The sequence below is a fragment of the Rhinopithecus bieti genome, unplaced genomic scaffold (assembly GCF_001698545.2).
Source record: "Rhinopithecus bieti isolate Rb0 unplaced genomic scaffold, ASM169854v2 scaffold_2205, whole genome shotgun sequence".
In the NCBI taxonomy this organism is placed as follows: Eukaryota; Metazoa; Chordata; class Mammalia; order Primates; family Cercopithecidae; genus Rhinopithecus; species Rhinopithecus bieti.
This window is the reverse complement of record NW_016803673.1, coordinates 3,031,899-3,058,137: the sequence shown is the minus strand read 5'-3', so window position 1 is coordinate 3,058,137 and position 26,239 is coordinate 3,031,899. Positions and strand designations below refer to the sequence as shown.

Genomic DNA, 26,239 nt, shown 5'->3' with positions numbered 1-26,239 from the left:
GGGAGGGAGGAAGGAAAGGAGGAAGGAAGGAAGGAAGGAAGGAAGGAAGGAAGGAAGGAAGGAAGGGAGAAGAAAAAAAAGAAAACTGAAAACGAAGAAAAAGTCTTGAAAGTAGTCAGAGAAAAAAAATGATGCATTATTTATAAAAGAATTTGAATGACTAGATTTTTCATAGAAACCACAGTGGTCAGAAGTAAGGGGAGGCTGGGTGTGGTGGCTCACGCCTGTAATCTCAGCATATTGGGAGGCCAAGGCAGGAGGACTGCTTGAGACCAGGAGTTGGAGACCAGCCTGAGCAATAGAGGGAGATCTAGTCTACAAAAAATTAGCTGGGCGTGGTGGCAGATACCTGTGGTTCCAGCTACTAGGGAGGTTGAGGCGAGAGGATCCCTTGAGTCCAGAAGGTCAAGGTTGCAGTGAGCAGTGATTGCCACTGGACTCCAGCCTGGGCAACAGAGCGAGACTCTGCCTCAAAAAGAAAAAAAAAAGAAAAAAAAAGTAAGCGGAGTGCTAGCCTTGGCAAGCACATATACTAAAATCAGAACAATACAGAGAATATTAGCATAGCCCCTTAAAAATTACAAAAAAGGAAAAAAGAAAAAATTGTAAGTGAAACATTTATAAAGTGCTCAAAGAAAAAAACTGTTAACCTAGAATTCTAAATTCAGAAAAAAATATAGGAGCCTAGGCGTTCAATAACCAGCTTGGGCAACATAGTGAAACTCCATCTCTACAAAAAGTAAAAAAATTAGTTAGGTGTGGTGATGCACGCCTGTAGTCCCAGCTACTCAGGAGGCTGAGACAGGAGAATCGCTTGAGCCTGGGAAGTTGAGGCTACAGTGAGCTGCGATCATGCCACTGGGGTCCAGCCTGGGTGACAGAGTGAGACCCTGTCTCAAACATACATACATACATACATAAAATAAAATAAAATAAAATAAAATAAAATTAAAATAGAGAGAGAAGTAATGACGTGACCAATAGGGTTCCTGTGAGGACACACGAGTCAGTGTGCAAAGCCCTTCTGTGGCGCCCATCACTGCCCAGTAGATGGGTGCTACGCTGCTGTCCTCCTGAGCCCTCCCCTGCCCTCTCCACTCTCCTCGTGCCCCGGGAGGCCGGCCTCAGTGTACTGCTCACCTGGATTCCTGCCCTTTGGCTTCACTGGCTCTGGCAGGAGATCAAAGGACGGGAGGCGAGAGTCTGGGGTACCCCTAATTCTGTCTCCTGCCAATGCCAGTCCCTGGCGCCTCGCCATCACTCGCCAGTTGCCTTACCCTCCCACGCTTCTGCGACTGTCCTGTCATTAAATGCTTTCCTGTGACCCCTCTGGGTGGGCTGGCTATTTCCTACGGGAACCTTGACCAATACAACGAATTCCACGCTCTTCCTTTTCCTTTGACAAAAGCAAAATCCATGTCTGTAGACCGACCTTCACGGAGCTCCCGTTTGCCTGCCTTACCTTCTCTCATGCCTCTGGTCATCTCTGGTCTTGGAGATGAACACACGCCCTTCACTCTCCCCTTTATCTTGGCACTGAAAACCCCAGCTCGCTGGAGTCTTACCCGCTTGATGCAGTCCTCTTCAGCCAGGCGTTCCTGAATCAGCTGGACGAGCAGCACGCTGGGAATTGTCTGAAGGAAAAAGGACACACGGAATGATGGCCCGAACCTGCATCCTGCAGCTCAGGACACAGACCAGCACACACCCCTCACCAACGCCCTGGCCTCGGGAAAGCTCCGACCACCATCGGGCCCCGCCCTTCTTCCACCCACCGCACCCCCTTCCTTGAACGCTCTTCTACCCCCAGCATCTTTGAGGGCCTCCCTCACACGTGTACTCACCTTATCCTGTGCCCAAGCCCCAACATGCCCTTGCCCACCTCCACCTGAGTAACTCCAGGGCTCCCTCAGAGCCTCAGCCCCAACTGCCAGCCTGCAGGAAGCCTGCCAGATCCTCCCAGGCCAGGCTGGTGCCACTTCCCGTGCTCCATCGTCCTGGATGGAGAACTCCGTCACTGCACTAACCACCACACATTCTAATGGCCCGCCCATGTGGCTGTGTCCCCAGTAAGTTGTAAAGCTCTTCGAGGAAAGGGACAGTGTCCTGCTGACTCTGGACCCCAGACAGTGGGAGGTGGGAGGGGATTGGCTCCAAGACCGAGCAGAGGCGAGTGTGTCCATCTCTTCCCAAGTCCACGGTCAGTGACCTCATGTTGGTAACAAAATTGGCCACGGTGGGAGTGTCTACACCACAGAAATGGCAAAGGCTACATACAATAAGGACTCCCCGCCCTACCCCCAGTGCTGGTTGTTAAATGCTGACCAGCAGACCACTGCCCCAGTACCAAAGGGTATCATGGATAGAGGAAGCCCTGTTGGCCATAATGAAACTTCAAATTCCTTGCTTCATTCAACAACTAGCAGTCACGACGGCTAGCGTGTGTTAAGCATATGCTATGTGCCAGGCCCTGAGCCAAGCACTCCATCCTCTGCTCTGTGTAACAACTCTGTGCCATCTGTACCGCTGTCACCCTTTTCATAGAGGAGCAAGCTGAGCCTCAGAGAGGTGAAGCCACTTCTCTAGGGTTGCACCGCCAGGGAGCAGAAGGCAGGGCTGGAACTCACGCCAGTCTACCCAGAGCCAGGCATGGGAGTGACAGACAAGCCCAGATGGGTGAGCGAGGGGAGGAGGCTGGAAGCTGCCTGTCTTCCGAACTTTCTGACCAGCATTCATACTCTACTTTTTATAATCAAGTCTGATCTAACTCACAAAGCCTCAAACACCCCAGGGCCAATGCCCCTGGAAAACCCACTCCCAAGAGTCCCCTTGCCCTGGGGTCACTGAGAGCTGGGAGTTCTTCCCAGTTCCCCAAACATTCTGCCATGGGAGACTCCCAGACCAGCCCCAAACCACACATCCCAACATCAGGGCAAAACCAGCCTCCCAGGAACGGCAAGGAGGGGCTTCTGTCTGGGGCTGGCCACAGCCCTTGCCACAGCCGGCTGCCCAGGTGTGCAGTTGGGTTCACACAAAAGTGCCCAGCTGAGGGGGTGAGGGCAGGCGAAATCCACCTTACACTCCTTTGTCCAAGCGGGAAGGTGCTGACTTGGGGCCAGGCAGCCCAGGCAGATGAGTACCTGTTCCTAATCTCTCAGTGTCCTGCGGCTGGTGGTGACCCTGGCAACATTCCAGTGAGCTAGACAAACATCTAGATCTTTACATTTAGAACCAACATTTGTGAGGGCTCGGAGTGACCACCAGACCCTGCCTCTGGAATGCCGTGGCATCTGCCTTGACTGCTGTTGGCACACCTAAGGGACAGAGAGCTAGGCCATCACAGAGCCACTCCAGCAGTCTGCGTGAACCCGCTGGGGCCTGCTGACTCACAAGGGTACTTTCCTAAGGGCCCTGTGCATGGCAGAGTGTGTCCAGGCTTTGTTCTATTATGTCCTGGTCGTGAGGGTGAGGAGAATGGATAGCCCTCAACCACCTCTAACTAGTGAGGTTTGCCATTTTTCTACCCCAAATTTAATATCGTCTGTGCTCAGTGAACTGGCTTAGGTCAGCCCAAACACTGAACAACTGACAGGAAGGACCCTGGAGAGAGAGCAGCTGGGTGGGGTGGACACTCCCTGCAGGGGCTCAGTTCCTATACACTCAGATGATCTCCTGGATTCACATGAGGCAGCCTCCTGCCTGCCTTCTCCTTGGGCTATTTGAATGGGTTCCTGACAAGAGCAGGCTGGACCTGGGCATATGAGGGTAAAGGGAGGGGATGTCCTCAGGGACCCAGGCATTCAGGGTAACTGGCTTATGGTGGGGGTGGGAGGTGGGGGGAGGGGAGACAGGCCCTGGAGGGACAGCAGGGAGGGCAGGCATGGGATCCTGATTGGGGGAAGTTAATGCCAGCTTCAGGAGGAGAACCGGGTGGGAGTGGGGGAAATCTGGCCCCAGGGAGGTCCTTTGGGGACTCAGCTGCTTGTGGTCTGCACCCTGGCTGCCCACTGAGTGACCTGGATGAGTGGCTTTAATACTCTAAGCCTCAGTTTCCTCACTTGTAAATAGGCCAAAGATAACATGTTTCAAAGAGTTTCTGTAGCGGTTAAATGAAATGATACATGTGACAAGCGTGGGGCGTTGCTGGCCCTCAGCAAGGGCTCGGCACTGTGGCAATCACTGCCCCCTGAGCACCCTCGATGTCCATCTCTTCCCAAGACCATGGTCAGTGACCTCATGGTGGTAACAAAATTGGCCACAGTGGGTTGACACCATAGAAATGGCAGAGGTTACAATAAGGACTCCCCACCCTGCCCCCAGTGCTGGTTGTTAAATATTGACCAGCAGACCACTGCCCCAGCACCAAATGGTGTCAAGGATACAGGAAGCCCTGCTGACTGATGAACTAATGAAACTTAATTCATTCAACAAGTAGCAATCACAAATCACGTCGGCTAGTGCTTGTTGAGAACATGCTAGTGCCAGGCACTGGGCCAAGCTTTCCACTCTTCGCTTTGTGTAACAACTCTGTGACATCTACACTCCACTTACAGTAACACAGGCTCCCAAAGAGGAGTCCCAAAGAGGAGTCGCCCTCTTGCCCTTCTGCCTGTATGGTCTGAGTGTGCTCAACTCCACCCTCAGATCCAGAGGAGGGCCCTGACTGGTCCAAGCCAATCCGCATACCCCACTCCTAGCCGCTGTCATTGATTCAGTGTTAGCCCTTTTCATAGAGGAGGAAGCTGAGCCTTGGAGAGGTGAAGCTGCTTCCCCAGGGTGCTCTGCACACTCTCTTCTCCACAGAGGACTGGGGAGGAAGCAGCTCTTCTCAGGAGAGTCGCTAAGGCCTGGCCTGTGCCTTTCCTTGTAGTGCACACTAGTGGCTAAAAATCTCTACGCCCACCCACATTTCTGAAAAAGGACATGGGAAGTAGAAATACATTCCAATCAAGAAGGTTCCAGATCGAGACCATCCTGGCTAACCCGGTGAAACCCTGTCTCTACTAAAAAAAAAATACAAAAAACTAGCCAGGCGAGGTGGCGGGCGCCTGTAGTTCCAGCTACTCGGGAGGCTGAGGCAGGAGAATGGCATAAACCCGGGAGGCGGAGCTTGCAGTGAGCTGAGATCCGGCCACTGCACTCCAGCCTGGGCGACAGAGCAAGACTCCGTCTCAAAAAAAAAAAAAAAAAAAAAAAAAGAAGGTTCCTTGCTGGGGCCGGGGGCTTCCTGGCGCAGCCTTCCTAATGCAGAGCAGAGACTCAGCCTTGGCATCAGGGCTCACCTCCCACCTCTGCCCAGGGCAGGCTCTCTGCTCCCAGTGGCTGCGATCCAGCCAGTTGGGCGACCCTGGGCAAAGCCTCGACCTCTTTAGGCCTCACACACCTAACCAGTAGAAATCAGAAATGAGACTGCAAATGTGGCTTTTATTTTAATTTTCCATACACTCCACTTACAGTAACATGGGCTCCCAAAGTTCCTTTGAGGAGTCGCCCTCCTGCCCTTCTGCCTGTATGGTCGGGGTGTGCTCAAGTCCATCCTCAGATCCAGAGGAGGGCCCTGATTGGCCTAAGCCAATCCGCATGCCTCACTCCTGGCCACTATAATTGATTCAGAGGCTGCCTGCGACCCAGTCCCAGCCAATGAAAGTCAGGCCCAGGACATCAGTGCAATCATTAGGGGCATGAACCCCTGCTTTCCACCAGATCAGAAGCTGAGAAAATGTAAGAGCAGGAGCTGCAGCAGCCACTTCACGGGCATCACGGGTGTGGAATGGAATGAAACCAGCACAAAGGGAAAGAGAGAAGCCAGACCCAGCCACAGAATGGCTTTTCCAGGGATGGGGAATGGGAAGAAAAAAGGGCAGATAGTGAGAGAATGAGGGAGGGGCACCTCTGCTGGGAACTGGATGAATGTGTTCGCTTCAAAGTTATGGGGCCACCATGTTTCTACGAGGTAGACAGCCAAAGTCAAGACCGAGAGCAAGAGGGAGACACAGAATGAATGGAGGTGCACAGAGAAAAAAGGAGACCACAGAGGCAAGAAGGACGCGAGCCAGCATCCAGTCCCTGGCTCCCACATCTGCTGACACAGCCCTGTGTCCTTATCGTATCGCCCCCTACACCCACCTTTCTTCCCTAAGTCGGTGGTTCTCAACTTGATTGTGCAACAGAATGCTGGCAAAGCTTCTGGAAACACAAATTGCTGGGCCCCACCCTGGGAGCTCTGATTCAGTGGCTCTGGGATAGAGCTGAGAACGTGCATTTGTAGCAAGTTTTCAAGTGACACGGATGCTGCTGGTCAGGGCATCACACCGGAGAACCGCTGGCATAAGCCCACCCACACGGGGCCCCCAGGGTCTGGGGAAAGCTGCTAGAGAGGGAGGGTGTCTTTCCGCCAGTGCCCGTTTTCCCCGGGTCTCCAGGGGAGCTTCCCCAGGCTGGCAAGGGAGGGGGTGGGCAGGAAGCAGCACTGTCCCTTCCCTCTGCATCTCCCCTCCGTCTCATCCTCTCCCCTCCCATCCCCTTTCATCCTTTCCCAGCCCCTCAGGTCCTCTCCCAACCCCAGGCACAGCCAGTATCCATCCTGGGGCTGTTTTTCCCAGATTCCTCTGCCCTCCCTGACAACACCCATTCAGGAGGCAGTGTTCAAACAGGTACAGGACACAGAGGAGGGTGCCAACCACGACACAGGGGGTGCCAGCCAGTCAAACAGCACCAGCTGAAAGGCGGCCAGCCCTGGTGGGGCACAGCGCCCCCTGCAGCCTGCACAGCAGGGGATAGGCCGGTGGCTTTGAGCGCAGCTACTCCTGAGCACCCCCCACTGCTCCCCGCCACTGTGCTGTCTCCATGCCAGCTTTGATGTGTCACGTCAGTAGCAGGGCTTTCAGGAGCTGCTCCTCGAAGCTCTGCCAAACTGTCTTAGCAGGAATCAGCCTCCCTCCTTGCAGAGCACTGTGATGCTCTCCCACCCCAGCCCCCAAAGCCTGACGTTTGGGGAGAATCAGGGAGAAGCTGACACAGTGCGGTGACGCCACTCCCAGCCACAGAGAAGGCTCAGCCCCTGCTCAGGCCCCTGGCCCCGGGTCTCCCTGCTCAGTGGCACTGCAGCATCCAACTAGCTGCTCCCGTGCTGTTTCTGTGCACTTAAGGGCAGGACAGGCTGCGTTTGCTGCAACTTGGATTTTTCTCTCTTCCCCTTCCAGCACCCAGTGCAGCTTTGGTGGCTTTCCGGGCCTGGGGGCAGACTGGCTGATCTCCTAGCCCTCCAAGGTGCCGCCCCACTGTTTTGCGGTTCTGAGGCAGCCAAGTGCGCCGGTGCCAACCCTGGCTCTGTCCCTGGGGCGCCACCTGACTTCTCCCCAGTGGGCTTTCTCACACTGGGATGACATGAGCGTGCATCTCCCTGTCCCATCTCCAGGCCCCACTCTCAGGGACCCTAATGTCCCTGTGTCACCATGGTGAGTGATGTCTGCTCAGAAGTTGTGGGCATTTTGAGCTACAGTGTGAGCTTGGGAAGTAGAGCAGGGAGGGGAACAGGTGAGATGCCCTGATCTGACCCCCACACCCCACTTCTCCATAAAGGGGCTTCTCCTGGCAGAGGAGGGAAACCCAGTAGTCGGACTGAGTTCCCCTCAGAACTGACAGAACATCCTTGAAAGACAATTCCCATTCCAAAGTTACCGCTGCTGCTCGGAGCTGTCAGAGCAGGTTAGGAGACAGCAGGAACTGCTTCCTAGAGTCTGCGAGGGGGAGGGTTGGGGGACCAGAGACAAGAGGAGGGAGAGGAGAGGAGAAGAGGCTTCAAAGGAAGAGAGCAGACCTCACAGCGTGGCACCCAGACAGGCGCATGGAAGAAGGTGACAGCAAAAGAAACCCTGGACTGGACAAAGGCCAGGGAATTTTCAAAGGAGCGACGGAGGCTGGTGCTCTGGCTTCCCTGGGCTGCAGTCACCTCCTCTACCCAAAGCCTTCAAAAAAGGCCCGCTCCACGCCGCTGCCTGGAGTGGTTGACTCTGGAAAGGGAGGGAGAGACTGAGGGCGTTCCCACCGTGTCTCAGTTCAGCCTCCAGAAATGAAAGCAGCAAGGCCAGCTGGAGATGGAGTGGCCAGAAGTGAGGGAGACACCCAGCAGGACTCGGAAGCAACATCTGTGGGCTATTTCCCAGAAATCCTCAGAACTATTTGGAGGGGACTATGTTTCTTGTGTGCAGACAGAGGTAGGATGAGGGCTCATGTTGTTTTCTCTCTCTGAGACAGGGTCTCACTCTGTCATCCAGGCTGGAGTGCAGTGGATCCATCATGGCTCACTGCAGCCTCGACCTCCTAGGCTCAGCCTCCTGGGCAGCGGGGACTACAGGTGTCCATGCCTAGCTAAATTTTCTTTTCTTTTTTGTAGAGACAGAGAAAAAAAAGAAAGGTGGCGATCCTCCCATCTCAGCCTCCCAAAGTGCTGGGATTATAGGTGTGAGCCACTGCACCCAGCCAGACCTTTTTTTTTTTTTTAAACAGTAGAAATTTCAGGCTCATAAGTACAGGATCAGCACCTGAGAGTGGTTCCTCAGTGGCCTCCCCTGACTCCCCCTTCTCCTCCCTTCTCCTCCCTGCCTCTCCCTGTCCCCCCCACTTCCCCCTCCTCGCCCCGGGTCTTCCTCACCTGAGCCTTTTTGTGGTGTTTATGATGTTGAGTCAGATTGTGGGCTTAGAGATAGGGCCAGAGAAAGCAGATGAAGGTAAAAAGACTTGGCCAAAAAGATGAATTCAATTAACTTAATAAATAAGAAGAACGGGAGGCAAAGGTGGCCTTGGGCTGGGGTCCCAGGAGCAGCGTTTCAGGGGAACGGGCCTGTGGAGAAGGTGCTAGAGCCACTACTGTGGGAAGAAAAGGTGGGGGTTTCTGCAGTATTACTGGAAACCATGTCCCTTTCACGGTGTTCAGTGAGAGGACTGGGGCCATTTTGACATTCATTTCGATGGCTCTCACCATGTCTTTGGGTCCCTGATCCCCTCCAGGAAGAGCTGTGGGGTCAGCATCTAGACAAAATCACTCAGGGGAGCTGGTCACCAGCCAATGACCTTGGCTGGTGTCCAGCGACAGGAGCATCTTCAGGGCATCGAACGTCTCTTCTGGTCTGGCCTGGACCCAGAAGCATCACATGTCCCTGATGGTCCAGTGAGGGAGGGGCCCGAGCTGGAGAGGGCCCAGGAGCCATAAGAACACCGTCTCCTCAGGGAGATTTATAACCCTGGCTGGGCCCTGGTGGAATCCTCAGTGAGACTTCTAGGTGTAATCATGGGTCCCCATGCGTGTACTAAAAAAGGGCCCTTATCTTTGGGGTGTAGAAATAAATGAAGACCACCCAAAGGAGACAAGCCAAGGCTGTTTACTCAGAGCTTGCTGGGGCAAGGGAGTCGGCCAGCATCGTTCCCATCTGGTGGACTCGAAGGCGGGTAGAGGACAGGGAGAGTTTTAGAGGAAGAGGGAGGGCTCCAGGCATGCCTGCTGGAGGCTGCTGCTGGGGAGCTGGAGGCATCTCTCTAGAGGTCAGCATTCCACAGGACTGCACAGGGGAGCACGTTTGGCTTTCTCTGGCTGGTCCTAGGTTAGAAGCAGGAACAAAAACTAGAGACACTGCCAGTTATTAATGATGCCCTGGCCATTTGGGATAGGTGACTACAGGGGTGACTTAGTTCAGCTTCCTGGACTATTGGAGGAGAGGGCAGCCTGGCTTCCTGCAAGCCTGGCGCAGCAGGCGGCTTCCCGGGTGGGCTCCCGCAGGTCATGGTTTGGTCTCCTGGGCGGGTAGCCGCAGACTGTGGGGCGGAGTCTTGTATTTACGGGAGGTCTGGCCATTGTCCACACTGAATATTCAGTCTCAGGAGATCTGGACTAAAACATCCAGGGGGAAGGTCAAATGCTGTCTGGGTTTGCTTTAAAATGACCCAGGGCAGGGGGAGCAGGTGAGGGTGCAACCCGAGCCTAGACCGCCATGAGCTAACATCTGTCGAAGCAGGGGATGGATCCATGGGGGTTCTCAGACTATCCTCACTGCTTCTGGATATTTTTATGAGATTTCATAACAAACAGTTAAAACAAAATTCCTGGCCACTGTGAACCCCCAGCATCCTGGGGCACCATCCCGGTGGGCTTTGTGACACTGCCCGATTCCAGACACTTCCATGCCTTGGAACATCACAGTGTGCCCTTTGGGAAGGCTTTGCTTAGTGTAAACTGTGGTTATGGCTCCAGGGAGTCCCTAAATCTTGCAGCCTATACCCCCTTCCCAGCTCAGAGCCAGTGCCTAGGACTTAGTAGGTCCTCAAGACTAATGTAAATGAATTAGTAAATGAATTGAGTGAAATAAGCCACCGATTAATTGCTTTACTGAAGGTTCCCCGGCTCCCATACCCTGACTTGTGCTTAGTTTTATGGGACCATCAGTCTCCTCACTGGCCGGAAGCTTCTGGGGTAAGGAGAAGAAACTCATCTTCAGCTCTCCCACAGCACTGCAGGATAGTGCTTGGCAAAAAGGCAGTTAGGAAGTATTTTGGAAACCATTGGGAAATGCCTAAGATGGAGATATCTTGGTTAACAGTGGCAACATAAGAGAATTCTGCTTAAGACGGCAAAGCCAAGACTAGCAGGAGAAAATCAGGTATTTGAAGGCATCATTACTACTCGCAAAAAGAGCCATAAGGACTCCAAATCAGTAGACAATTTAAAGAGGACATTTAATGAGAGGCCTTGATTGGCAGGCACTGTCTGCAGACAAGGCCACACATGGCCGAGCCTGCCATGCGCCCACTCGCTCTTCAGAACATTTTACTCCTTGACGAGGCCTGACATCCAGGCCTTTCATCTTCCCTCCACCCGAGTTTCCGTGCCAAGGACCCCAACAAGACACCCTTGAAAGCACTTCAGTGTGGTCTGAAATATGCTGATAATTAGCAAAATGAAACCCAGAAGGAATCTCCTTAAACTCCCTCCTCTCTGTTGAATTTTATAAAGCTAATAAAACATTTTATCCTACAAAAAAGCCTTACCCCAAAAGCTTATCTTCTGCAGAAAATGAGATAAGCACTTTCTTTCTAAAATCATGTTCCCAGCCTGAAAGGCTGGTGTCCCCACAAGCTGAAGCCACACAGTCCAACTCTTGTAAGACCACAGGGGTGGCTGGGGGACTGAGTCGCCGTGGGGGCAGCCGCCTTGCTGAGGCGGGCTTTCCTTCTCCATCGAGCTGCTCATAGGCAGACTTGGGGCTGGGGGTCTGTCGAAGTCATACCCCTCTCCCTCTCTCTCTCTTTTTTTTTTTTTGTTAACACAGAGTCTCATTCTGTCGCTCAAGCTGGAGTACAGTGGTATGATCTTGGCTCACTACAACCTCAGCCTCCTGGGTTTGAGCAATTCTCCCACCTCAGTCTCCCAGATAGCTAGGAATATAGGCATCCACCACCATGCCCAGCTAATTTTTTTGTGCTTTTGTAGAGATAGGGTTTCACCATGTTGGCCAGGTTGGTCTCGAACTCCTGACTTCAAGTGATCTCCCACCTCAGCCTCCCAAAGAGCTGGGATCATAGGTGTGAGCCATCACGCCTGGCCCATACCCCTCATCTCTGAGAACTGTCATCCCTGCCAACCAGGAGTCTTCATGGCCACGTCTGAGCTTTGTGGCCTCACTGAGCCCTCACTGCACACCCCTCAACAGAGCTGACTGTGCCTGGGACACCTGACCAGCTAGCCTGGGCAGATCCCCCTTCCTGAGGATTTGGCTTTGAAGCTGCCTTTGTGGGTGGTCTGAACCGAGGACACAGGATACAAGAATGGATTGGTGGTCATGAGTGGCTGGGAACATGACAAGAAAGACAGAAGAGAGGAGGAAGGGTCCCCGCCTCAGCCTCCCAAGTAGCGGGGACTACAGGCACGTGCCACCATGCCCAGCCAAAGGTAATTTTGAAGAAGTATTTTGAGTTTCTATTTGTATTAAAGAGAAATAATGTGATCAAGTCTTATATTTCCCTTTAGAAGATGTTTTTCAAATATTGAGCTGGTGGTCTTTTAGAAACAGAACACCCACACCTCCTGCAATGCTCCCCAACGTGTGTGAGAGGGCCAGGGTGAATGGGCACTGCCCGGACCAGAGGGTGGGCTGCACAGCAGGCTGCCCAGGACTATGGGAGGCAGACGCCTCTAAGGTACAGAACATGGGGGCTTTCCACTCTTGGGGACAGCTGGACAGCTGCCCTTTCAACTGCTGGTGCAGCCCAGCCCTCCATCTCCTGGCGCGGGCCACCGGGTTCAGCACTTGCCTCCATGCCTTCACTCGGCTGAGCCTAAGAAGAAATGGAGCAAGCCTGGACCATTCCACCAGGTGCTTGGACAAAATAGCCTCCTTCACTCGACTTGTGATCCTTTCCCATTGCAAAAACTCACCTCGCTACCCAACGGGACGTGGGCCCAGTAAGGAATTATCTTCTTCCTTCCTTCACATCCTGCCTGTATCTATTTTACTCTAGCATTTTCTTTTACTCAATCAAAAATGAAATGGAACAAACCAAGCAACGGCTGGGTGGCAGTGGGGGTGGCGGTGGGCACTGCCACTGTGTGCCTACCCCTGTCCCCGGGGCCAGTCCTACCTTCCTTTGCAGATAAAGCCTTCTGGCTTTGGTGGCCGTAAAGGAAAACTCGTTTAAGACCAGGTTCTCCAGGGTGAGGAGACTGCTGTTCAGATGTTTGCAGAGCCACATGGCCTGAAGAGAGGAAAGAAAACAGCATTTTCATAAAAACAATAAATACACAAATAACTCCATTAAAATGCCCAGGTCCTTCCCTCTCCGACGGGAAAAGGTTGGCCATGGGAAAGCACAATTATTTCCAGCTGGAGGAAGGCCACCAAGGGAGACCCACCCAGAAAGCACCTGCCGGCCTAAGAGCCCTGCTCGTAGCATCTCTTCTTCTACCAGCATAGACTTAAATCAAGTGGGAAGACCTACAGGCAGGCTACGTTTTAGCTGACCTTAACATGCTTTCCACGCTCTGTGGACCATGAGTTTCATCTCAAGGAAGATTTAGAACAGGAACTTTGAGGACAGAACCTAAGGATGGGTAACAGCCCACACTCAGTATTCTTTTTTTTCTTAAAGATTGGGAGCTGGCATATGCTGGTCAATGGGATGTTTAGTTCATTGATAATTACTCTATAGTCTGTAACAGAAGAGGAAATTTTAAGGAAGAATAATGAACTAAAACAATCTTGACACCAAAATTGTGCTGATGACCCTTCCAGCCTTGAGATAGTTCTGAAAGCCCTTCCAGGACCCGGGGCTGGTGTGAACCTTCATTCTTCCTGTTCCTGTTGCTGAGAAACCTCAGTGACAGCATTGGGAAGAAGCCCTTTTTGACTGTACATCGTCTTATCAGATCTGTGTGTCTCCAAAGGGCATTCAGGAGTGGGGACAGCAATTCACCAAAAGGCTTGCTGCTGAAACACCAGCTGCCGGGGCCTGACCTCGATAGGGAGGACAAACTCGATCACTTCAGCCATGTCGGGATGTGCTGAAAGCAAGTCTCTGCCCTCTGAATCTGCTCTGCCCGGCAGATTCCTACCAGGGACCAGAGAAGAGCTAGGACAGGACGAAGCACAGATGGCCCCAGAATTCAAATGTCAAAGACAAAAGGAGAGCCTCCCACTGAGCAACCAGACTCTTCCAGAAAAGTGAGTTCAACGAGCTTGTCTGTCTAAATGCAGAATCTGTCATCCTCACTCCCAATGTCAGAATTACCTGGGGAGTGTGTTCTAACTACTAGTTTTTGGGGCTCTGCTCCAGGAGATTCTGATGAGGTTGGTCTGCAGGGGACTCGAGGAACCTGCATTTTTCATAGCACCCTGGAAATGCCAATGATCAGCAGGTCTGGGAGTCCCTGGCTTCTAATTGTGAAACAGCAAAATGGTTGGACTCAGGTGGGATAAATGCAGAAACGCATGGAACCCTACAGTCTGATATGGAGGAATCAAATAGAAAAACTATAGACCAACAGGATGAGCAGATGGACAGATGAGTAGAACAGCTATACTAACTCCAAAAGCATAGCCCATGCAGGTTAGTTTAGGCAAGGATCAGTCATTTTAACTCCTTTTCAGAGGAAAGCAAGGTGCCAGTTAAACGGGGGAACAGCCTGCCCCATCCCGTCCATGACACATGCTCACAGCGATTATGTAGTCACGGAAGAAGGGTTCGCTGATGTTCAGCCACCAGGGTGTTAAAAGGTAAAAAGGGTTCTATCTCAGATGAATGAAATTTTAACACATTTTTGGCACTTAAAAGTGGACCTTAGGCCAGGCGTGGTGGCTCACGTCTGTAATCCCAGCTCTTTGGGAGGCTGAGGCGGGCAGATCACCTGAGGTCAGTTCAATACCAGCCTGGACAACACGGTGAAGCCCCATCTCTACTAAAAATACATAAATTTGCTGGGTGTGGTGGTGCACGCCTGTAGTCCCAGCTAGTCGGGAGGTTGAGGCATGAGAATCGCTTGAACCTAGGAGGCAGAGGTTGCAGTGAGCCCAGATTGCACCACTGCACTCCAGCCTGTGTGACACAGTGAGACTTTGTCTGAAAAAACAAAAAAGGACCTTAAAGATCGAATGTCCTAGAGGCATTCACTGTCCAGAAAATGGCACTCACTGTCCAGAAACTGGTGGTGTGTGAAAAAGGGTGAGCGAGGTGGGCCCAGGCATTTGCTGTATCTTCAAAGATGCATTTTCTTTAAAATGGGGAGAGAACAAAGCAAATGTGGCAACATGTTAAATTTGCATAACATCTGGGGGTTGGGTACATGAATATCGATGATACAGTTTGCTGTCCTTTTCTGATTCTTTTAAATATTTCACAATTAAAATGTTCAGAGTGAATCTTAAGATTCCAAGCCAAAGTCTATGAAATGTGTGTACTGTTGGACCCAGCACTTCTACTTCTGGAAATGCATCCTAAGGACATAATGAACGGTGAGCAAGGAGAGCGTGTACGCGGGCAAGAAAAAGCCCACAAAGGCGTCTCCAAGCATGTTAAAGAAATGCTCATCTCTGGATCTCTGGATGGTCGGGGCATTCTATTTTTGGTCTTTTGTAGGTTCTAGGTTTTCTGCTACAAATACACACTACCTTTTGTAATAAGAAGAAAATAAGAAGGAGGAGAAGGAAAAGAAGCAAAGCTCAGTTACGCTGCAAATTCATGGAGGTGCAGTCTCATTCCAGCTCTGGAGGATAAATGAGATATTACAGCATCACAACACTTAATATGATACACTTACTATCGTTGTTTTCCCCGAGGCAGGTGGACCTAATATTACAATCCTGGGCACTGTGGAATAAAAAGATTTGAATGTCACCACTCAACATGACAAGCAGCCTCCCATGTCTGCGGTACTCGGGGTGTACCTATTTCTTTCCTCCCCAGATTTCATTTTCTGCCAGTGACACGGCCATTTGTAACCCAGCAGCTCAGAGACACTCTTACCATGGAACGCATTCTCTGTGTTTAGAGAGGTGAGTGATCACCGAGATGGTTTATTCTTCCACCTCCAAGGGGACATGGACACAGTAACTTGTTTACCAAACTCATAAATATCAAGAACAATTGGGATTTCAAACACCATAAAGCATTTTAACCAGGGACTTTGTCTCCAGGCGCTCTCTCCAATAAGGCTGTAATTTATGCAAATCGACCTTAGAAGCTTTTCTTTATGTTTATGCCTTTTTATTTAGCAAATTGTATTCCCCATGATTTTACAGAGGGAAGTCATGGGGAAAGCCCATTACTTACCTCTGTATGGGGAAGTGTATGGGCCAGATTTATAAAACCCGAGAAAGGAAAGTCTGTTTTCAAAGATGGACTTTTCTATGCAAATGGAAAACACTGGCAGCTTGTTTGATTTTAGTCCTGGCTGGTTTTGGTCCCACAGAATTCCCAACCCAGGCTACTGACAAGAGTGTGATATGAACCAAGGGCTCCTGAACCTGTGACCGAGAGTCTGGGCTCATCCGGCAGGTGAAGCTCTGGTGGCAGACCCAGGCCCTGGCCATCATGAAAGCTGAGAAGGCATTTTCAGCTTCTGGGGTGGGAGCCAGGGCAGAGATTCAGCAGCCCTTTCTCTGTTCTAGGCCTGTAACCTGGGGCAAGGCTTCCCAGGGCCCTCCCCATGGGGAGAGAAGCCACTGCAGGTGGAAAAACTGCTTGCAGGACAAGTCTGGAAACAAGATGGTTTTGAGAACACGTGGTCAGGTGAGAGGATAAGGTGAGACAGAGCTAGAGTGGCTGCTGTCGACGGGAAAAGAGCTGACCAGCATAGGGAGAAGGGTGCTGGAAGGCATCACCCTGGGTTGAAATGAAGGGAACAGCAGTGGGGTCTGGACAGATGCATCCACACCGCCTGCCTGCTCAACACCATCTTGATTGGACCAGCTGTCCCTCTCCTTGTGGGGAGCCGGTAACCTTGGCCTGGCCCCTGACTCAAGGCGACAGATGAACGGATGTCCACTGCAACTCGCATGAGCCTCTAACGTCTGCATGAGAGCCTGTTCTGGCTGGGCTTCCGGGAGGGAATCTCGTCTCAGCAGAGGAGAGAGGTGCATGGCCTTCTAGTTTGGGGGCAGACACAGAAAAGGGACTAGACAGTGTCCTTTTGGCCAGCAATGTAATGGTTACCACATCTACACCCAGCTGGCTGCTTGGGTTTAAATAGATCTTTGCCCAAAATCATGGCACCTTCTCATTTTTGGAGGAAGTCAAGGTAACTCACTGAATGATCCTCTCCTCTAACCTCAGAAGCTGTGGACCTTCTTATTCTCCCTATGGCTGTTCCTTCCACGTTCCTGCCTTGCCACCTGCCATTTCCCATCAGGAACGTCCTCCCTACCCAGCGCCCAGCACCCCCAGCCTCCCACTCCCTCTCCCTCCCTCCCTGAGATCCTTGTTCTCACTCCCTGTCGAGGCCCGTGATCAAGTGGCGGGCTGCCGCAGCCTTCCACACTGGTGAATGTCAACCTGCTACTGAGAAACAGGTGGAGTCACTGTCCCCACAGAAAGAGAAGCTCCCAAGGGCAGAGACCGAGTCTTATCCTCCTGGATCACCCCCATGGCAGCCAGAACTGTGAGGAGCCACATACAGCGACCTTCAGGGCTACCTCCTTGGCTGTCGCCATCTCGTCCTATGGTCACTGTTTGTCACCTGTGTCACCACCATTACTACTGCCTTACAGAGGGCCCCCTCTGCCAGTCAGCATGTTTGGGTACAAGTGCAGAAACTGGATACAGCTCAAGAAGAAAAGGGGGTTGACTGCTCACACCTGTAGCCCCAGCACTTTGGGAGGCCGAGATGGATGGATCACTTGAGGTCAGGAGTTCGAGATCAGCCTGGTCAACATGGTGAAACCCCATTTCTACTGAAAATACAAAAAATTAGACAGGTGTGGCGGCACACACCTGTAATCCCAGCTACTCTGGAGGCTGACGCAGGAGAATCACTTGAACCTGGGAGGTGGAGGTTGCAGTGAGCCGAGATTGCACCACTGCACTCCAGCCTGGGCAACACAGCAAGACTCTGTTTCAAAATATCTATATCTATATCTACATCTATCTCTCCATCCCAGCGTGGCTCACAGAGTCCTACACAGGCTGGGAAGCCAGGCCCTCAGGGCTACCCCACAGGAACACCACCCCAGGCAAGGCCACCCAATGGGCTGGGAAGACACCACACAGTGCAGCCCGTNAAGGGGGTTGACTGCTCACACCTGTAGCCCCAGCACTTTGGGAGGCCGAGATGGATGGATCACTTGAGGTCAGGAGTTCGAGATCAGCCTGGTCAACATGGTGAAACCCCATTTCTACTGAAAATACAAAAAATTAGACAGGTGTGGCGGCACACACCTGTAATCCCAGCTACTCTGGAGGCTGACGCAGGAGAATCACTTGAACCTGGGAGGTGGAGGTTGCAGTGAGCCGAGATTGCACCACTGCACTCCAGCCTGGGCAACACAGCAAGACTCTGTTTCAAAATATCTATATCTATATCTACATCTATCTCTCCATCCCAGCGTGGCTCACAGAGTCCTACACAGGCTGGGAAGCCAGGCCCTCAGGGCTACCCCACAGGAACACCACCCCAGGCAAGGCCACCCAATGGGCTGGGAAGACACCACACAGTGCAGCCCGTGCCCATGATGCTGCTGCCACATGTGGGCACCATGCTGCCATCAACCACGCTGCCCTTCCACCCAGGAAGCAGGCCCTGTGGAGCTGCCAGGTAGTGCTCCGGGCCCTGCCTGTGACTCTGAGTCTGGATTTCCCTGGCAGGTGAAGCACTGGTGGCGGGCCCAGCCCTGACTGTCATGGAAGCTGGGAAGGTGTTTTCAGCTTCTGAGGTGGCAGCCAGCGTGGGCATTCAGCGGCCCTTTCTCTGTTCTAGGCCTAGGGCCTGGGGCAAGGCCTTCCAGGGCCCTCCCTGTGGGTGAGAGAAGCCATCATAGGAAACAGTGTGGGAAACACTGCTTGCAGGACAAGTGTGGAAACGAGGTGGCTTTGAGGACACATGGTCAGGTGAGAGGATGAGGTGAGATGGGAGCCAGGGTGCCATGGGAGGTTTGTGGGGAGGGGTGGCAGGGAGGGTGGTCAAGGGTAGAGGATCCTCGGGCCATGAGGCAGAGCTCTCACTTGGACCACGGGGAGAGCGCCTGCTTGGCCAAAGTCAGATGAGGGAGCAGTGGGGAACCTGGGTCCGCTCAAAGTCAGATGAGGGAGCAGTGGGGAACGTGGGTCCACTCATGTACCATCGCCTGCTGCCTCTCCGGGGCTCTGACCACAGGCCCTGCTGAAGCTCCTCCAGACACAGACGAGACCCAACAGGGCTCAGGGCGCACAGAGCCCAAGGCGTGGGGAGATGCAGCTCGGCAAGGGCCTTTGGGGCGCAAACCTGACTCCTGAGTCACGCATTCGCCTGAGAGTTCCCGGGCTGGGGGCTGCAGGGGAAACCCTCCCCTTCCAGGTTCCTGTAAGTGGCACCCAAATGGTACACATCTATGAACAGACTTTAAAAGGGGAACATCCACGGCCTTTCTCCCCACCTAATTTCTCCCACACATTTATGTGATTAATTTCAGTCTCTTAAAATCTAACACCTTGAAACTCCAGCCCTGCTCATGAGTAATTATTTATAAACAGTGTCATAAAAGGCTGCTTGACTGCCAAGAGTAATCAACTTCTTCCAACCACTTCAAAGGAAATCAAAAAACCTTTCCATCCACAGATCCTTTTGAGGTTTAACTAGGAGCATGATTTAAAATTCACAAGAAAACCCTTAGGTATTGGAGCTCTAATACACAGCTTTCTTGGACAAACGTTTGATAAAAAACGAAACATACCATTATATACACCATCGCCTGCTTTAATATTGCCCAGGGCTACTGTAAATGCTCACTTTGTACTAAATCTGCTTTTCTGGCGGCGAAGGGGCTGCCAGCCCATGTACCGGGGCTCTCTCTGCTCCCTCGTGTGCTCGCTCACCGGGATGAGTCCGGGGCCTTCTTTCCCTGTACACCAGTCACCGGGCATGTCACTGTGTGTGGCAGTTAACCCCAGGCCCAGTAAGAGGAAGGGTTGAGGTCCTAGCTACAGTTACCACAGGCCACTGCATGGCTGGAAAGGGGCACAATGATCTGGCATACCAGCCCAGGGGACTAAAACACACATTGGATGTCACGGGTCCCTCCAAGCCTCCCGCACTCTTCTAGGACATATGAGGATTGGGCTTAGCTGATTCGAGGCTTCTCCCACTCCTAGGAAAGTCACCAAGGCGGCCAGGCACGGTGGCTCATGACTGTAATTCCAGCACTTTGGGAGGCCGAGGCAGGTGGATCATCTGAGGTCAGGAGTTTGAGACCAGCCTGGCCAACATGGTGAAACCCCATCTCTACTAAAAATACAAAAGTTAGCTGGGCATGGTGGCGGGCGCCTGTAATCCCAGCTAGTCGGGAGGCTGAGGCAGAAGAATCGCTTGAACCGGGGAGGCGGAGGTTGCAGTGAGCCGAGATTGCGCCATTGCATTCCAGTCTGGGCGACAGAGTGAGACTCCGTCTCCAAAACAAACAAACAAAAAACAGAAAAAGGAAAGAAAAGTCACTAAGACAGGGTAGTCTCCCCTGTCTCCCTTCCTCCCTCCCATTTTTGCTCCACAAGCGTGGGCAAAGAGAGAGAAACCCAGGGGTATCGCTCTCTTCTTTCCATTTCAGTGGTCGGGACTTGAGCCAAAGGACAAAATGTTCCAACATCCATGAAAGCTGCCAGCTGAGGGCCTGTGGTGGAGTGCAGGGCTGTGGGAAACAAATGAACTCTCTAAACCAATGGTTCCTGGGACCCAGGGACTCTACTCTCTGAGAGCATCTGGCCAAAAGCTGGACTCAGCTGTTCAGCAGGACAGACCCCCAGCTGGAGGCTGGCCCCCAGCTAGAGACGGCACGAGGCAGGTCTGGATCTAAGCCCCTGCTCGAGAACAACGGAGCAGGTGCAGTGCAAAGAAAGGAGCAAGGACTCCATGGAGGGAGCTTCGGGAAAGTCCCAGACCTTCGGATGAAGGGAAAGGGGCACTAAGGAGGGTGGGAGGAGCAGACAAAGGGAGGGAGGCGGCAGCGGAGGTGGCTGTCCAGCCAACATCAACTACATTCCATCCAAACCAGAAAGATGATGTTTAAACTTTAAAATTCTGATGAAGTGGACAGTTTGACATTGAAAATTAAAGCTGCACACAGAGGAGTAAGATCAAAACATAAAGAGATTATTGAATCTGCCTCAAATTTCTTGAAATTCAAGGCTCTTGAGTTTCAAGGTAAGCCTTGAAGTAGCGGTTTAAGAACACACAGGGCCGGGCATAGCGGCCCATGCCTGTAATCTCAGTGCTTTGGGAGGCCAAGGCAAGAGGATCGCTTGAGCCTAGGAGCAGGGACCAGCCTGGGCAACATAGTGAAACCCTGTCTCTACAAAAAAATTTTAAAAATTAGCCAGGTGCAATAGCATGTACCTGTAGTCCCAGCTACTCAGGAGGCTGAGGCAGGAGGATCACTTGAGCCCAGGAGGTCAAGGCTATAGTGGGCTGTAATCACCCCACTGTACTCCAGCGTAAGCAACAGAGTGAGACCCTGTTTCTAAAAGGAAAAATAAGAGGGAGGAAAGAAAAAAAGAGAAGAACATAGGGCATGCCTCAAGCAGGATTTTCAAACTAACAGCAGAAAACGTCAGTGCAACCTAATTTATGAGAGTTCAAGTGGTTACACTATTATCAAGCACTTTTTTTTAGACAGAGTCTTACTATATTGCCCAAGTTGGAATGCAGTGGGTATTCAAGATGCAGTTGTGGCACTGTGGTCTTGAACTCCTGGCCTCAAGCGATCCTCCTGTCTCAGCCTCCCAAGTAGCTGGAGCTACAGGTGCACTACCACTCCCAGCTTTCAAGCACTTTTTGTTTTTTTTTTTCAGATAGGGTCTCACTCTGTTGCCCAGGCTGGAGTGCGGTGGTGCGATTTTGGCTCACTGCAACCTCCACCCCCTGGGTTCAAGCAATTCTCCTGCCTCAGCCTCCTGAGTAGCTGGGATTACAGGCATGTGCCACCACGCCCGGTTAATTTTGTATTTTGTTTTGTTTTGAGACGGAGTCTCGCTCTGTTGCCCAGGCTGGAGTGCAGTGGCGCAATCTTGGCTCACTGCAAGCTCTACCTCCCGGGTTCACACCATTCTCCTGCCTCAGCCTCCCCAGTAGCTGGGACTACAGGCACCCGCCACCACACCTGGCTGATTTTTTGTATTTTTAGTAGAGATGGGGTTTTGCCGTGTCAGCCAGGATGGTCTCGATCTCCTGACCTCGTGATCTGCCCGCCTCGGCCTCCCAAAGTGCTGGGATTACACAGGCATGAGCCACCGCACCCAGCCAATTTTGTATTTTAGTAGAGATGGGGTGCCAGGCTGGTAAGCACAATGTTTAATTTAGAAAATCTATCAAGCTTTTACTACTCGAAACTCGACGTCATACCCCTGGAAGCCGCTACCCATGGTGCATCAGGGATTTCCCATTCCTTCAGCTACCACTGACCAGACCAGAGTTTCACGGCTTCCATCTGGTTTAACCAAACATGTCCATTTCACAAATGAGGAAAGTAAGGCCAAAGACAGCCACAATCTCTCACGTCTCTACATTTTAAGATGGGTGAGCTGCAGGGTACCTGACAGCAGGGAGGGAGGTGGGGGGTGGCAAGACAGAGGATTGTGCTGCACCGCACTCTCCACTCGCTCTTGGTTGACTTTTAGTCTGACTTTGTTTTTGCTTTACTTTTACTTTAGCTTTTACTTGGCTCTTACTTCACCTTTACTTTGTGTTTCCTTTTGCTTTGCTTTCCCTTTGCTGTCCGTTCTTCCTCTGGTGGTGGTGTGAGATAGCTGCGTGGGGGCAGAGTTGCTGTCTGCAGCCCTGGAACAACAGAGCTTAGCAACACCCAGCTCCCAGCACCCACTCGGCCTCAGGGTGGGGGCGGGGGAGAATGCAGGAACTTCTTCCTCTGGCAGACGGAGTCAGTGAGGCCTGGGGGTGAGCCTAGGTCTGCAGCAGTAAGGGCCACTCAGGAGGGCAGGGTAGGCTTAACACCCACCCTAAGAGCAGGTGAATCTGGAGAGACAGAACCTCCCACCTGTACCATGTAATAAACAGCCAACCAGAGAAAGAAGGTCTCTAAGAGTCGCTGCAGGGCAGAGTAAACTGCACCAGGAAGGTGGGGTTGGGGAGAAGGCAAATCGGACATGGGGAAGGGGGTCCCGAGGCCACCCCAGCACCGCACCACCCGCGTCTGGGCATACAGGACTCTCAGTCAACATCCGCTGAACAAGGGAATGTCCAGTGAATCAGCCATTTGCACCTAACCAGAGGCTCAGAAAAGGGCCTCTTTGTTGGCCCTTTGTGGGGTCTCTCTTTGAACCTGCCCGCCTAGGTCCATGCAATGGCATCGGGAGCCAAGACTCCCTTCCTCTGCTGCTCTGCAGCCAGACCTGGATGTGCCAGGACCTGCATGCAGGGCACGAGGAAAAGGCCTGGAACCTCCTCTCTCACCCTTTTTTTTTTTTTTCTTTTAACTACCTAGTGTCCTTTCTCACCTTGGGCCTTCTGAACCTCCACACAGGGCATCTCTGGCCTCTGTCCTCAGCTGTACCAAGTGCTAATGTCACCGGTGCGCTGGTAGCTCCTTCAAAGCAGCTAATTCCCCAATGAAAGAAACATAAAAGCTCCAAGACATCAGTCCTACCCAACAGCCCACACAGGACAGGACTGACCCTCCACTTGGCAAAGGGACCATGGAGTAGAGTGAGGGGCCTTCCTTGTGTGAGCGCCTCCCTCCTCCCCGCTCCTGCGCTCTGGCCTTGGGTCGGCTGACCTGCACCGGCCAACCGCAAAGGTTTGGGGAGCTCGGAAACGCGTTAACAGGCTCTGATAATGAGACCGTCAGAAAAGCCCAAGGGCTTGCCTGTCTAGGTAGACCAGAGACCAAACTTACACCTGACAAGTGGAGTGATCAGAGAGCGGAAACGCAACAGGCGACAGCAGTTAGGGCTGGCAAAAGCAGTAATAATTGATTTCATGGGTCATTCTGGGGTTTTCATTTTAGTAACTTGGCAAGAGAATTTTTATAAGTTGTGCTCCAAAAGAAATTAAGGCATTTTTCAATGAACCACCAAATCAAGTTGTCGAAACCCCTCCCTTCTGACCTCCCTTCAGACACAGGTAGGACAGAATGGTGCTCAGCTATTCTTGGGGTGGGGCAGGATCCCTGGAGAGGATGAGGAGAAGAAGGAGGAGACAGAGGAGTCAGGGAAGAAGGGGGAGGAGGAGGCGAGGGGAAGATGGGGAGGGGAAGAGCCCCAGCCAGTGCTCACCATTGTCGTTGTCTTTATGCAAGTGCTGGATCATGAAGGGGATGGGGTCCTCAGGCTGATGGATCAGGAGTTGCTCCAGCATGTTCTGTAGGTGCAGAGCAGACACCCAGGTGGTTAATACCTGCAGGGGCACCTGGTCACCATGGATACCAGCTACGGGGCCTGCTCTCTCCACTGCACCCCACCAAACATGACTTCAACCTGGGACCCAGCCTGTGCCCCAGCTGGCATCTGCTTGGGTCCTCATGAGCAGAGGCATGAGGGGGGCCACGTGGTGCTGCTGCAGAGGCACCTGGGGGAGGCAGAAGTGGGGAGCCCTGCCCCTGATTCAGAGCAGGCAGTCCAGGGCTCTCTCCCCTGGGGTTCTTTGGGCTTCGCAGACGAGCCTTCTCGAAGTTCTCAAGCATCACCGTTCCCCTCAGAGCCTTAGCGGATGCTGTCCCCTTAGCTAGGAAGCTTCTTCCTCATCCTCATCCTGGCTAACCTCTGCTCAGTCTCAGATCTCAATGGGAACATACCTTCTTGAGTATGTGCACTAGGCAAACACATTAGATACTCCTGCACCTGCCTGTGGGCATTGCCCTTTTCCATGCCTCACCCTGTTCCTACTCACCAGGCCACCATCCTCCCGGCAGGCCATGGGTTCTTTGGGCCTCCTTGTCTGCCTAGAGCCCTTGGCACCCCAATGCCTGGCAGTCATAGCAGATGGCCGGCGCAGATGTTTGCTGGGGAACATGACCATTGCCACTACATGTGTCTCTCCAGAATGGAACAGAATATTACCGGCCAGATTTCTAAATAGTCCTAGGATATTCTGGCCATTTCATCCAATCAGGCAAGCATATCAAGGGAAAGCAGATTCTGGGGTTGCAGAATCCTAGGCACAGAAATGAGGAAGAGCTCATACCAGCTGTGCTGCTGCAATAAGGGGCATCCTTCAGTCCCAGGGACAAGGAGGGAAGGGGTGTAGTCCTCTTGGAGTGAAGGGAGTGTGGGGCAGGAAAAAGAGCACCGAGCCGTGAGAAGTCTTGGTTCCAGCCCCACTGTATCTCACCAGCAAGTCCCTTCCCTTCTCTGGGCCTCAGCTTCTCCGCCTGTTCAGTAGCACAGCTGGAGAGAACTCATGTTTGTATATCACTGGTGGGATGGAATGAGATGATTTTTGATGGTTCACACATAAATATTTTACATTTCATGTTTAAATCATCGTGTATTTAACGTATTGGAAAAATAAGTACATCAAATCAATAATTTCAAGGATATCACTTAGGATGAGGCAAAAGCGGCTATTTAATTTCTTTGAAGGTGAGTTGATTAAAACAAGTGATTAGTTTAAATGGAGGTGCAGTAGTGGTTATGCAGATCTGTCCATGTGATATAACTGCACAGAACTGTATGTACAACAAAAACATCAGTGCAGGTAAAAATGGAGGAAATCCAAATAAGGCCTACAGTTCAGGTAACCCTCTTGTATCAATGCCAGTTTCCTGGTTTCGACAATGTGCTACAGTTATGTTAGATATTATCACTGGGGCAATGGGGGAGGGGAGACCAGAAATCCATACTATTTTTTAACTTCCTGTGAATCTAAAATTATTTTAAAATCAAAAGTATAAAAGGCCGGGCGCGGTGGCTCAAGCCTGTAATCCCAGCACTTTGGAGGCCGAGACGGGGCGGATCACGAGGTCAGGAGATCGAGACCATCCTGGCTAACATTGGTGAAACCCCGTCTCTTACTAAAAAATACAAAAAAACTAGCCGGGCGAGGTGGCGGGCGCCTTAGTCCCAGCTACTCGGGAGGCTGAGCAGGAGAATGGCGGTCAACCCGGGAGGCGGAGCTTGGCAGTGAGCTGAGATCCGGCCACTGCACTCCAGCCTGGCCACAGAGCGAGACTCAACGTTTCAAAAAAAAAAAAAAAAAAAAAAAGTATAAAAAATGGAAATGGTCAAAACCATGGAGGGAATACACAGATGACTAAGGACTGGAAATACTGGACTGAAAGCTTTCTTGTTGGGAGGCGGAGGCAGAAGGACTGTTTGAGCCCAGGAGTTCAAGACCAGTCCGGGCAACATAGCAAGACCTCGTCTCTACTAAAATTAAAAAAAAAGATTAAGCAGGTATGGTGGCCTGCACCTGTAGTTTCAGTCACTCTGGAGGGGCTGAAGCAGAAGAATTGCTTGAGCCTAGTTCAAGGCTGCAGTAAGCCATGACTGTATCACTGCACTCCAGCCTGGGCAACAGTGCAAGACCCTGTTTCAAAATCAGGAAAAGCTTTCCTGGGCAACT

The 26,239-nt window shown here is 52.0% G+C and overlaps 1 protein-coding gene across 4 annotated transcripts in view; it reads right to left on the bottom strand.

Moving 5' to 3' along the window:
* Positions 1-26,239, bottom strand: part of AK8 (adenylate kinase 8) — a 165,995-nt gene that overhangs the window by 138,059 nt on the left and 1,697 nt on the right. For all 4 annotated transcript variants that reach the window (XM_017849418.1, XM_017849422.1, XM_017849431.1 and 1 more), the window contains exons 2-5: positions 23,953-24,037; positions 15,302-15,351; positions 12,631-12,744; positions 1,566-1,634 (exon numbers count right to left, since the gene is read on the bottom strand). In XM_017849418.1, the coding sequence (XP_017704907.1) occupies positions 1,566-1,634; positions 12,631-12,744; positions 15,302-15,351; positions 23,953-24,037 (318 nt within the window). The remainder of the gene's footprint in view (positions 1-1,565; positions 1,635-12,630; positions 12,745-15,301; positions 15,352-23,952; positions 24,038-26,239) is intronic.